This window comes from Eucalyptus grandis, chromosome 11 (genome assembly GCF_016545825.1).
Source record: "Eucalyptus grandis isolate ANBG69807.140 chromosome 11, ASM1654582v1, whole genome shotgun sequence".
NCBI lineage: Eukaryota > Viridiplantae > Streptophyta > Magnoliopsida > Myrtales > Myrtaceae > Eucalyptus > Eucalyptus grandis.
Window position 1 is genome coordinate 626,589 of NC_052622.1, and position 13,861 is coordinate 640,449.

Sequence of the window (13,861 nt, forward strand, 5' to 3'; positions counted from 1 at the left end):
GAAAAGTGTGTCATCATGGATTTGCTTGTTTCTGCGCAACGTCATTTATATCTTTCATGATTACCAGTGGTAGAATAATGGGAGGTCTGGATCACAACAAAGAAGTACAATAAAATTTTATACAAATCTAATGTGTGATCATTTCCTAAGAAAAGTGGAAGCAATTCATCCTACCAATGGATGTTGGAAAAACTACACAACCAATCCTAAATTTATAATATGATTATCAATTCGATTCTAGAATTTTTATTTTACAAATCTAATCTTAAAAAATTTCGTGAAATTCCAAATAATCATTTCAATCAATTTTTTTTTTTTTTAGAAATAATTGATGTGGCATATGAGTCTTAAGTGACACATCGCTACATTAGCAATTTTCAATGCAAATCAGCTGTTAGAATTATATTGAAATTTCGAGTAAAGAATTATGATTAAATTGATAAATTTTAAAAAGTTAAAATGTAATCGATATCCGTTTCGGACTTATTAAACAATTTTCCATCGATAAACCCACTTAAACTCATGTCTTCTCTTGTCTTTACTTTATTAATAGCAAAAGGTTCTCTTAGTTTAACACGTTTCATGCTCATCAATCTTTTCAATAGAATAGTTTAGATTCTTTTGGCTCACAATATGCTAAAGCAAAAAAGGTCATGACATCCCTATTGACAAAAAAGTTAATATGAGAAAAACCTCGTACTGATATAATAAATTTATTTCAAATTAATTTTTGGTCATAAATAATTTTAAACTAATACGCTTGTGACAATCTCCATTAGTTTTATTAAATTTGATTAATAGTACGAAAAATTACAAATCAATATGACAAACAGAAAATAAAATTTTATTAGAGTTGGCAAGAGCGAGCCTTGCCCAAAGAAAGCAAGGTAACCCCTAGCTAGATCCTAGGAAAGTGACCATTGTGCCTTTTAGTTGGTGGCCAGCTATCATTGAAGCTTGACGACCGGTGGAGTAAGAATTTTAAAAAAAGAAAATATAAATGTATAAAAGTTCATAAAACAATGAGCAATATTAATGCCAACAATTTTCGTTGAAAATTGGTTGGAAGAATTATATTAGCAAATTTTTAAAAGGTTTAAAATTAAATTTGTCAAATTAAAATATTAAAAACTGAATCGATATAAGCATAATAGGTTTGTAATTTTTTTGATAATATTCCCCACTCTTTTGCTTCTTATGCAATTCATTACATATATTGAATATTCAGTGTATATGGATTCGATGGTCTTCTCGTTATCTTGTCAAGTCTTAATATCATTGGAAAACTTTTAAATTGATACTGTTAGGACGGATTTACCCTCCATTAACCACGGAGAACGAGGGCCGGCAAATTTTAAGAGCCAATTACCGTGTAATCACTCGCCGGGCGCGAGATTGGCCGAATGCAGATTTGGGGAAGTCCCACGACTCAGGAAAAGCATCTTCATCGCCAAGCGTTGTTGTTTCCCTGCACTTCGTCTCCTCCACAGAATTCCTCTCTCTCTCTCCACACCACAATCTCACTCTCTCCAGTGAGCTCGCTCCCCGACGGAGTTAGATGGACATTGTGTCCATTCCGCGATCCTCTGTCTCCTCCTCCTCCTGCTCCCATGGCTCTCTTCGTATCTCCGCATCCTCTCTCCATCCGTCTCCTCTCGCGCAGCTCTGATCTCTCGCTTCGGAATCCATGCCGCTTTCGCCTCTCCGCCTCGTCCTCCACGGCGGCGGCGGCGGCGGCGGAGCGGGACAAGAGGAATGGCGTGGCGATCCTCTGGTACAAGCACGACCTCCGCGTCGACGATCACCCTGGCCTCGTGGCGGCGGCGGCTCGGTACCGGAGCGTCGTCCCTCTCTACGTCTTCGATCACCGATTGCTTTCTCGTGAGTTCGCGGCGCCTTTCGCTACTTCTCTTATTGCGATTCCTGCTGCGTTGAACATTCTTTCGTCCGTCTGCTAGGAGGATTGGTTTTGGATTTGCCGGTGTTGTGGAATTGTTCCGCACTGTTTTGATTTCTAGACTGCCTCGCCTGTAGTCGAGGTCTTAACCCTAGCATCGATGCCAAGAGTTGTTTTTCACCGCGTCTTTGATCGTGGCAAACTGAGTCCTGGTTTAGGTTTGTTGCTGCCTTAATATGATTTGAGGTGTAGAAACTGTTGTAGATATCCATGTGTCTAATTGATTTTCACTGAAGTCATATTCTTCCACGCTTCATGTAAGTTTTAGGATGCTTCAACTGTATTTGGACATCGAATTGTTTACTCTAGAATTGGTGGCAGCGTTCTTTTTCTGCTCTGTTCGTCTTCGATTTTTGCCTTCTTTCTGGTTGCTCAATTGGAGGTTTACCGATTTGTCTTTTGATTGAGATACAGAAAGTTTCACTCAGTCTGCTCAAGGAAAAGAGTTCTACTTGGAGTAGGTTGATTCTCACTTATGAAGCCGCCATATTTATTATTCTAGATTTAAAACCATAATGTTGTTTTTTCTTCGTGGCTTAAAGTTCTGGTTGTTTTCCAGTGAGTTCAATTACAGGTTTAGCTATGGTATTGTTATTTCATAATTTGATATAGCAATATTTGCCAAATCAGCCCAAGATAGGGAAATTAGTCAGACGTTGATTGAAGTAGGTTGATTCTTACTTATAGAAGTGGTCAGTTTGTTCAATATCCATGTAACTGCTAGAGTGCCTCGCCTGTAGCAAGAAGTCAAATCTATCACTCAATTCTATTACTCTAGATTTAGCACCAGAATGTTGTTCCTCTCCATACTCTCCATTGAGTTCGATTATAGGCTTAGCTATGGATCTTTTAATTTAATAATTCCATGTGGAAATATTTGCCAAACTGGCCAGAAAATGAGAAATTAGTTAGGAGCATACTGAATGCAAGGCTACTTTACATGCATCTTGTCGTGGTAAGTTTGTTCTCCATTAAGAACCACTTTTGCTGGACTGGTCATGCATTCACACTTTGCAATTGATTGCATGGCATGAGGAGTTGGATTGGTTCTAAGTTTTCATGACAATCTCCTTTTCATGCATGATATTTTCCTCATTTATATCTCATGTTGCTATATTTACCTGAACTATCTAAAAGGACAGAGTTGGTTGCAAGTTGCAACATATGTTGCAAGACTCTAATCTAGATTGATATTGATCGTGTAGCTTTGCTTCTCTCTGAACTAGATTTCTACTTTTGCAACAATAATTTGTAGGTTTCTCGGATGAAATGCTAGAACTCCTACTACATGCTTTGAGTGACTTGAAATATTCTCTGAGGGAGCACAGCTCTGATTTGCTGATCAGATATGGCAGCGCAGAGAAAGTCATTCAAGAACTTGTTAAAGAGGTATCCATTAGATTCGTTCATCCAAATGTCATTTACAGCTCAGGCACGAGGAAGGCCTCTGGCACTCAACTAACATTTATAAATTTCATCACCGAGGATTGGAATAGGTTAATGCTACCTGTTTGCTCACAGAAGAGGAGGTGGAATATGACATGATGAAGACGATAAATGCTGTGAGGGAGACCTTCGCCAAAGTAACTTCTCATCTTGAGAGAAACCGGGACATTGAATTGTGGCGGACTCCTTTTTATGACCTTGAGGTTGTTGCTTTCTTCATTGCTCAAATTCACATTGTCCTCAAAGTCTTCCATGTGATTGTTTTGTGCATCTTGATGTCTTAGAACCTTGAGGATTTGCCTCTATCTCACGAGGACTTAAAAAAGCATGAAATTCCCCTAGTTTCTCCATTCTTGTGCCCAGCAGTGCCCGCCGCTCAGATGAACTTAGATTGGGGTAAGTTATAATGTTGCCTTTTGTAGATTATAAGTGTTATTAATGTATGCCACGCATAATTTCTTGTTAACTTTCAAAAATAGCATTTGATTTATAGGTGATGACCAAATCAGGTCATCTCCCAACATTTGACTATTTGAAGGAATTTATCAACGGAAACACGTATAAACTAAAAAGGAGCTGGACTTCTCTGAAGGAGACATCAGCTGAGAACATACTGCAGAAGGCCATTGTTAGGTCTGAGACTTCCATTACAGGTGATGTCCAGTCAAATCATGCCTCCAGGAAAAGAATGGATAACTCTGTTTTTGTTACACAAAGTGGAAAGATTGTTGGAGGTGGGACACTTGCTGTATTAAATGCATTGGCTGCGTACCTGAGATACTTGGAAGGAACAGCTCGAGGTGACTGGCAGGAGTAGGTCATGCATTCTTTCACCATTTATCTAAATGGTTTGATGCTGTCTAGCTTGTCAATTTCCTTATTCGACTGAGCTGGATGCTAGCATGAGCATCACAGAGGATTTCAAATTTGTACAAAAGCAAATGAGAGTTAGTTTTTTTTTGGTGTATATAGTATTAACTGATTTGGTCATGCAGTGGGAATTAATATTCTTTTAGCTTCACATTTTGGCAGGGTGCATGATAGGATACGTGAGGCTGAAAGCCGAGATGGAGCATCCTTTTATGCTCTTTTTGGTCCTGCACTTAGTCTTGGCATCTTGTCAAGAAGAAGAGTCTATTATGAAGCTATCAAGTATGAGAAAGAAAGGAATGCTGGATTTTTATCTCCTTTTGGATATTCAGCATCCACTGTTGCTGCAGCAGTTGATGCTGTGTGTTCAATGGAGGTACTATCTGAAATCTGCAAGTGGCTGATTTGCATCATGCCATGCATATACAACTACAAATTTTCAACTTGTTCAGCCTATTCTCTCAGTGGTGTTTCTTTCTTTATTGGGCAGTATGAGGAATTACTGACATAATGGATTGGATTTCAATGTAGTGGTACTGGCTTATGGCATTGAAAAGTCAGAAGATCAACAGAGGCATGCATTCTGTTAGGATATGGAGATGGAAGGGGCACTTGATTCAGGTAGCTAGCAAACTATCTTAACTCTACTTTTGCCACTCATAAATCATAGTTCGGAGGTTCCTTCAGTTGCTGCTTTTTATAGAAAACAAACCATAATAACATCTGTTACCAACAAACTTGACAGTTGGCAGCAAAAGACTAGCTGATAACAGAGAACTTGTTGCTGCTAATGATTTTTAGCAGCAATTTTGGAGCGGCTGCTAGCTTGTCACTGCTAATGATATTTAGCAAGAAAAAATGGCTTTTGTAGAGGAAGGTGATTAATTTACTTAATGGAGAAAGTGATCCATTGTGAGTTGTCCATGGCTATACACAGAGGTCCCAGTGCCACATATAATATTTGATGGGAGCACAAAGTCATCTCTAAGTTGAAGTCATGGCATTGGAGTAGGGATCATTTGAGAAAAGGATGATAGGGGGGAGAGAGAGATTTTAGAAGAAGGATAGAGTCGGGAGTTTGACAATTAAAAAGCAGGAAAATTTGTGGGAAGGATGTTTATCGTTCAACTTTCAAACAGGCTGCTGTTATCTCTTTTGGGTAACAAAAAGTTTTAAAAAGATAATGCTGCATAGAAAAGGGAATAAACATTAAGGAACGATTAAAAAAAAAGAAAAAGGTGCGGGGACAATCATCACTTGAAATAAACAAATACTCTAGAGAAAAAGTTTTGTTTTCATATTGAGTTACTAATTTTATGATTCTTTAATTATATCAAGGATGGATGTAGTTTTCTTTTGTCAATTCGTTCAAGCTTTGATTTTGTGACAAATAAAAGAGCCATGTCAGGCTAGAGATTTTAATTTTTTAATTTTTTAATTTTTTTTTTTTTTTGTGGATCATAATAGTTCATCATTTAGATAAATTTTCGGGTGATTGAATATTATTAGTAGTATAAGATAATGTCAGACTACGCATCTGATGTCTATCATGGTTTATTTGTTAGTTATAGATTTATATCATCTTGATAAGATAATTTTTAGTTTTTAGATACATCCGATAATTAACAGGAAAGGTAGGCGATGAATTAACTGTAAAGATCTAACTTGTGGTTTAAGCAAAAACCACTGCTTACTTATAGGGAATGCTATTTATTAACAATAAGATAACCTATATAATAAAAGGAAAAAGAACGATTAAGCATAATTCAACCAAGCGGGGAAGCAAATAACAATTGTTCAGGTAATTTTCAAGTCATATTAATTAATGTACTTTTTTTTAAAAAAAAAATTTCAAAACCCAATTGTAATTTTATTTTGTGGGTCAAAAAACAATTTTGGTTTATAATAAGTTGAACTAAAGACACGTAAGTAAATCATTAGAAACTTCAGACTAAATTAGTCACAAAAGATGGATAGTTGCTAATAGAATGTTTTAGACTTGATTTATGCCCACCCACATTTTAGGTTATCGTAATGTATAATTCTGTTTGCAAGAACAGTGGAGACATGATGTCTAGAATTGCTAGCAGCCAACTTATTTTTGCCACTAATACAGGAGTAGCGAGTTTTAGTAGTTGTTATTTTTATTGCTGCAAATGTTGGTGTTTTAGTAGCAAAAGGTTGTAATTGCCACTACAGTCCACTGCCCAATTTTCTAATGAGCAACGTGAGTTTTTTATGCTAAAGGTACAATCTTTAATGGAAACTTACGAAAGTTGCTGCAAGATCTCGCTTCTAATTTTCCTGCTGTAAATTGCTTCTCTTTCAGTACACCGTCATTGGTGATAAAGGACCTGCGGTCCTTTTGGTGCATGGTTTTGGTGCCTTTCTGGAGCACTTCCGTGACAACTTAGTTGGTATATCTGATGGCGGCAACCGAGTATGGGCCATCACTCTGTTGGGATTTGGTAGATCAGAAAAGCCTAATATTGTTTATACAGAACTAATGTGGGCTGAATTGCTGAGAGATTTTGTCATTGAAGTTGTTGGTGAACCAATTCATCTGGTGGGAAACTCAATTGGCGGTATGTCTCTCATCCCATCTACTCCTCCCAGCATCTTAAACCCTTTCTGATGTTTGCCTTTTTAATCAACTTGATGTCTCTACTAAACTCAAGCTGCTTTCTCCTGTTGGCTGGTATCTTCTCGTTTCTCTTACCCCATTCATGCTTTCTAGGCTATGTTGCTGCAATATTTGCCGGCCTTTGGCCTACTTTAGCGAAGTCTCTGGTTCTCATGAACAGTGCAGGCGATGTAGTTCCAGGATATTCTTCTATTCCATTGCCTAAAGTAAGATCATATTGCGCCTGTTAAATGTGTTCTACACTAGATTGTGTTGAATTTATATATTGTATTATTGTTAAATCTATCATTGGACAATCTGTGGTATGAGGTATGAGGACTGCACTGACGCCTTACATTTTTGAAATTACTTAGGAAAGACGGACTTCAGGAGCTACATGGTTGGGTGCTCGTCTCCTTTTGTTTTACCTGAGATCAAGTATAGGACAGATTGTGAGGAATTGCTACCCCGTGGTAATATTCACAATACTTTTAGCAGTCAATATGTTGCTCTCTCTTTCCTTTTTTCTTTCATAAAGGGAAAATAATTAGTATCATTCCTGACTCCATCTTACCCTCACTTTGCACCAACTTCTTTTCAAGGAAATGTATAATTTATACCTTAGGGTTGAAATATGGAAATAGAGGATGCAAATTGTGTGTCCTAAACATCCAGATGCAGAGTCTACATGAGGGAGAAGTTGATAGTTTTTATAGTTTTTCCTTCATAGAAAATGTCTAGTGCTTAATAGTACTAAATGTGCTGCAGAAAACGGAGCGGGCTGACAAGTGGCTTATCAATGAGATGCTTAGATCAGTATCCTTTCGTGTCTGTGCTTATCATGCTTGCAGTAGTATTTGATTTTTGCAACCAACATGCAAATGTCAGCCATGTTGATTGGCTGTAGAAATGAGATGTGCAACTTCAGTGGATTACCTTGACGCATCAAGTCATATGATCCTGGGGTGCTAGTTGTTCTGGAAGGCATCTTCAGTTTTAACCTTTCCATTCCTCTAAATTTTCTCTTGAAAGGATTTAATGGAAAGGTTTTAGTTGTCCAGGTACGTACTCCTTTTTGAAGAAGAATTGGCTATATTCCTCTATGCTTGAAGTGTTGACTGATACTGATATCTTCTTTAGCAAAAAAAAAGACTGATATTGCTATCTTATGCTAAAGGGGATGAAAGATCCGATCTCCAACTCTAAGTCTAAGCTGGCTATGCTTACTGAACATTGCATGGGAATCTTGACCAGGGAAATCGATGCTGGTGATGAGAATTCTGTTCATTCAACTCAATTTTGGAACTTCCATCTATCTGGTCTCTGATTTACTACTTTTTGCTTCTTTCTTTGTTTTTTTTTTTTTTTTTTTTTTTTTTTTTTTGATGATTCAGGCCATTGCCCCCATGATGAGGTTCCAGAACTAGTGAATTCCATTCTTTGTGAATGGATAGTAGAGGTGGAAGATAAACTCCATCACATCGAAAGCTGTAAGTAGTAAGTTACCTTGCAGGTAAATATTAATATGCCTACAGGTCAATTATTCCTGGTAATTGTTAAATTGGGTATGTTAGGCTTGTCGTTTGGTGGGGGTACCCCAAAATTGTAAGCTTGTTGTTAGGTAAGACGCTGAAGTTGGGTCTTAGAATGGCTCGAGCCCATTTGCGAAAGGTGTAGAATTCAGTATGAAGCGTAACAGGGGTTAGGCATGAACTGATCGGCTTGGCTCCGGCTTGCGCAGGACAATTGTTGGTTTATAATTTAAAAGGTAAAAAGTGATGCAGGGCGCTGGTGAGTTGATGGTGCCAACCTTCAATAAGCATTGAAATGATGAACGTTAGATATGGAATTTGCCCTTTGTTCAAAGAGGGATCATATCTAAGAATATGCCCCCCCCCAAGTCACGCCCCAAGCCTTGAGACACATGAACAACTCACCTTGTCATATAACTGCGACATTCATAGGTAGTGTCGTCGACCCCATTAATTTTATTATGCGCATGCGGAACGTATTAAAATCTCCTAACAAATAAATTACCGGATAGGACAGCAGGAAGAAAAACAATTCAAATGCAAATTAATATATTTTCATATAGTCAATCAGGGTTTACATACAACCAAAATGGGTCAGAGACTATGTGCATCAAAAAGGGTTAGTCTGCACACTAGGGATCGGTGGATCGGTCCACAAAAATAAAATAAAAAAAGAATAGTCCTATGACTACTGGTCAGACTCGTTCGACAATCCCACATCCTCAGGTTCTGTCACCCAAGAGACCAGAGGCGATGCGTTGATCACTCTATCGTCAACCGTCAGGAAGATCCGCCATGCCTTCACCCAAAATGGCGTCCATCACAGTCAGCGAAATGTCTATGCTATCCAGTGAGCCAACTCTAACGCCATTAGCCCCATAACGAAACCAAGCCCTAAACATATGAGGTACTTTGATATTTCCGGTCACCTGAACCCAGACAATGGACCTAACCAGTCGATAGACTCAAGGACTTCCAGGGTTATGAGCACTTTGTGTCGTCTGGTGAATCTCCATCGGCATGCCACTCTTCTCCGATTCTTCGAGGGTATCGCCATCCATGGCCCTGTAATATTTTTCTTATAACGGGGTGAGACATTATCTCAACAAGTTCACCCATTCTAAACTCCTATTAAAAAGTAAATACGTTTCAGAGTGGCCTAGCCACAACATCAAGAAGATTTACCTCGCATTAGCCTTTATCTGTAGGTTAGCACAGTTTATATAATTCAACTACGTGCAATTATGATAACCAAACAATTGTGGCACTATCACATTATCAGAACAATTCAACCATTTGGATCGTCTCAGTGATCAATCGACTCGGCCGATTACATGTCATTCTAGCAAATCAATCACTGTTTCAAATCATGACCTTATAGGTAGGTTTAACAAACAGTGGCAATCACGGCCCCACTCGACACAACCTTTAATTAGGTGGTAGATTTCGGCCCAATGGGCACAACCTCTAATAGGTGGTCAATCACGGCCCTATTGGGCACGACCTTTCATAGGTGATCAATCACGGCCTCATTAGGCACAACCTCTAATAGGTGGTTAATTACGACCAATCTCTCATCAATTTTGACACTTGTGATTTTATAAAGAATCCATATTTATCGCAATCACACTCAATTTTCCATAATCAATCATCAATTTTAAATTCTAAATACACAGCACTGATCGGCACGAAATTCTGAGCAATCGGGGTCAAAAATAATTTTTCCGTTTTTTTTAATAATATTTTAATAATTTCGGATTATAATATAATATTATACTTTCCAAAATTTCGAAGCAATTAAATAATTCAAAACTAAAATCCTATTATGTCCCATCAAGGCTTAACATTAAATAACTTCTTTTAACCTTAATTAAACACACGTAACATAAACCAACCTCTTCATCCAATTTATAATTAAATACACTAATCTATCCACCTAAACTTACTTAATTGAAACTAAATATAGGGCTTCATTAATACTTTAATCAAGGTTTAGTGAGGTAAACTCACTTGATTAACTCGCCGCTTGGACCAAAACGACGAGGGCAACGCTAGGATCAACTTTCCTAAAGGCAGGCCTAGCTTCCGGGGTCGGGAAGACGGCCAAAGCAAGCCTAGAAGAGATTGAGATACCCACAAACGGAGCTGCTGAACTAGGCCGGAAGGAGGTGCGACGGGGAGGTGCGGGCGCGCGAAACGGGCGGAGGAAGGGGCGGCGGCTCCGACTGAGTTCGCGGGCTGCTTCGGCGTCTTCAGCTCGGCTAGAACGTCGGGTTGCAGCTAGAGATGGAGGGAAGCGGCTGGCGAGGGCGAGGCCGTGTCGGGTGGGACGGCGAGGAGAGGCGTGCGCGCGGCGGCATGGCGAACGGCGACGGGCGAGCTGGCTCGGCGGCGACGAACGGTGGAGCTGGTGTGCGCGGGTAGGCTGGTCGACGGCGAGCTTCCCCTTCACCCGTTTCTCCCTCTCTCTCCTTTCTTCAAATTGAAGAAGATGAAGTTGATGGAGATGGGGAGGTGACACCCCTCCTTTTTGGGATTGCATCCTCACCCTCCATGTGTCACTCCATTAGCCCATCTTGCCCCACACCATTGACATCACCATATGAGGTCATCATCCACTCACTCAAATCCTCCACAACTTCTCCAATGGTTGCACTTTTATTTTCTGCCGGGGTCCAATTCTTGTACATCCAATTTCTTCAATTTTTCATTTAATTATTTTCTAATTGAGTCCAATTAAAGTCCATAAAATTATCCCATGATCCTAACAAGGTATGTGACATAACTAGGCTTCCAATTTCTAAATTCAATCTCAATTTTCACAGTTATATTCAATCCGGTGCGATTTTAGCGCGCCTAGTCCACTGAGTAGCTTTTGGGGAAATTTTCTTGCATCCGACCCGAGGGTGATCAGTCCCCAAGTCTGACGCGTTAAAATTCTTTAATTGCTTCACTCAATAGACTAGTTCCCTCGCGAGTGGCCAACTCTGAGAGACAAACGACATGCACAGATGAATTGTCCGACTCAATTGACTGAAAATAAAATTGAGAAAAATCGGGATGTCACACCCTCCCCTCCCCCGGCTAAAAAAAAAATCCACCCTCTTCTCTCTCTCTCTCTCTAGCAATAATAGGCAAAAGAAATTTAATGGGAAAAAAATGGTCATTCTAGAACGGTGCCTTTCCTCTTTGTTTCGTGATGAAGTCGGGGAGTGGGCCTGGACGTCCCTTAGACTTGATCGTTAAACTCATAAAATTATTGACCAATCCTGGGAAATTTATATTAGACCGGGCAAGGGGTCGTGAGTTCTGTTTGGATTCTGTGAGTAAGCAGACAGAAAATTCTGAAAATCGCAAAATTGAACTGATTATCAAACTAGAAAGAAATTAACGGATCCATAACTAGGGCATGGATGGCCTCCCGACAAAAATTTTCAATGAGCCTTGCCTGGCCAACATGTGGCCTAAATGTAGGCCTTGAATTAGGCCCTACACGGGAAATTAATGGGCCCTATGTACACCAGGCCCAGTCCAACACTGGGCTTTGAATTGGGTGTAGGCCCATTGCTAATAAAATGGAATTGGGCCATGTTGGCCCACTAAGAGGCTAAACGGGCCTCTGGGTTAGGCCTATTAAATTATTGAGGCCTTAAGTTAGTCCTCAATGGGCCCACAAGGGGCTTTGATTGGGCCTGATGGGGCCACCACAATATACAAATTGGACTGGGATAGGCAAGGCTTATTTGGTGTTAGTGTTGGGCCATGACCCATCGATTATTGGGCCGTGAATTGGGCTGTCGACTGGCTTGGACCAACTAGATTTGATGAGGCCCATTAGTGATATTGGGCTTTAATTTGGATCACTGACCCGTTAATTTATAACTAGTTGGGCTTGGCTAGGACCATAATTCTATTTGTGGCTGCCCTGGCCCATCATCTGCCCTTACTGAGCTTGGCCCATTGCTGCTAACAGCATGGATTTGGACTGGCCCATGAATCGGTCTTAACAAAAGCTATATTCACCATTTTCTAAAGCATCAAATTTGGGCCTAACTGATGGTGTTTTTATTTTATTTTTATATAGGCATTAAGGCCCAGCCAGTAGCCGGTAGATTATTGAACCTGAGTTAGGCATTTTGGGTGTCGTATCATTTAGTGTGAACCTAAACCACAACCAACCCAATTTTATGCATAAGCATTATTCCGGCAGGGGTCCAAGGTCAGGCCTTAGCTTACGCGACAATACAAGAAGTTTTCCAAATAAAGGCTGTGATTGATCCATGAATGGATACATTGGTAGCTAGCAATTGACATGATCTAATCTCCGCTATCAAATTAATGGAAGATGTACAACTACCATTAGCATTGTACTTGTATATGTAAGAATTCCTTCTTTCATTTATATTATCTCATTCACAAGTAGAATGCAAGTTCATAATTTCTATCTCTAAAATTTCTTTCTACGATTTTAATTCTAATGAGTCGAGTGTGAATAAGGCTAACTTGAGAGAAATCCTAAATTTACACAAGTTAGGGAACACTAGATCAAGACACATAACTCAGACCAATACTTTTTCCTAGAATTTTATATGATACCACGGCCATCAAATTAGTCCCCACAAGTTAGGCCCAGACCACGAAAGCTTACTGCCTAACCACAGACATTAAGAGCCTGTTTGACAAATTTTGTTTCTATTCCTCGGAACAAAAAATTCGGAACAAAAAATTCTATTCTTTTGTTCCAAGAAATAAATAAAAAAACAGAAATACATTTAGTAAAACTTTTGTTTTCGGAAACTTTTGTTTTATGGGAACAGATTTAGAACAAAAACACAAAGTAGAAAAAAGTTGTTTCTTGTTCTTGGAACAATTCTGAAAAACAATCTCTCCTCTTTTTTTCCTCTCTTTCTTTTCTTCTTCTTCTTCCTTTTGGCCAATCACCGGCCACCGGCCAACCTCGTCGAAACGTCATTGGCCCTCGAAGACACCAAGCCATGACGAGGCTCGTCAGCCTGAGCCTGGGTTGGGTGAGGGTGAGCTCGCATAGCCACTGGCGAGGCTCGACCTCGCCCAAGCAGCGCGAGGTCGGCCTTGCCCTAGCCTGGCGAGGCTGAGGCTCGCTTGGCTAAGGCTCGCTTGGCCACCAGGGCCACCAGTGAGGCTCAGCCTCACCTAGATCCGGTGAGGTTGAGCCTCACGGTGGCTTAGCGAGGCTCCGGTGAGCTTGCGAGAGCTCACCTAGTTGGTCATCACGGCCGTACCACGGCTGACCACAAAGAGAAAAAAAAAAAAAAGGAAAAGGAAAAGTATAATAAGAATATTGAAAAATTAAAAGAAACGAAAAAATTATACAAGTTTATCAAACACATTGTTATTCTTGAAATATAAATTTTTTACAATTACCAAACACGTTCTTATACTCATAAATTATTT

The 13,861-nt window shown here is 39.7% G+C and overlaps 1 protein-coding gene across 3 annotated transcripts; it reads left to right on the plus strand.

Moving 5' to 3' along the window:
• Positions 1-1,393: 1,393 nt before the first annotated feature.
• Positions 1,394-8,773, plus strand: LOC104424337. 3 transcript variants are annotated; one of them, XM_010036715.3, is made up of 14 exons: positions 1,398-1,881; positions 3,213-3,346; positions 3,454-3,606; positions 3,688-3,799; positions 3,913-4,216; positions 4,436-4,649; positions 4,805-4,894; positions 6,603-6,858; positions 7,011-7,123; positions 7,271-7,369; positions 7,665-7,712; positions 7,847-7,957; positions 8,074-8,164; positions 8,291-8,773. In XM_010036715.3, the coding sequence occupies exons 1-14, from the start codon at positions 1,404-1,406 to the stop codon at positions 8,392-8,394; spliced, it is 2,307 nt and encodes a 768-aa protein (XP_010035017.2). In that variant the 5' UTR covers positions 1,398-1,403; the 3' UTR covers positions 8,395-8,773. The 3 variants fall into 3 exon arrangements, with proteins under 3 accessions (XP_039161463.1, XP_010035017.2, XP_039161462.1); XM_039305528.1 differs by having other exon boundaries at positions 3,913-4,203; positions 4,420-4,649; XM_039305529.1 differs by lacking the exons at positions 7,011-7,123; positions 8,074-8,164; positions 8,291-8,773 and having other exon boundaries at positions 1,394-1,881; positions 3,913-4,203; positions 4,420-4,649.
• The last annotated feature ends 5,088 nt before the right edge of the window (positions 8,774-13,861 follow it).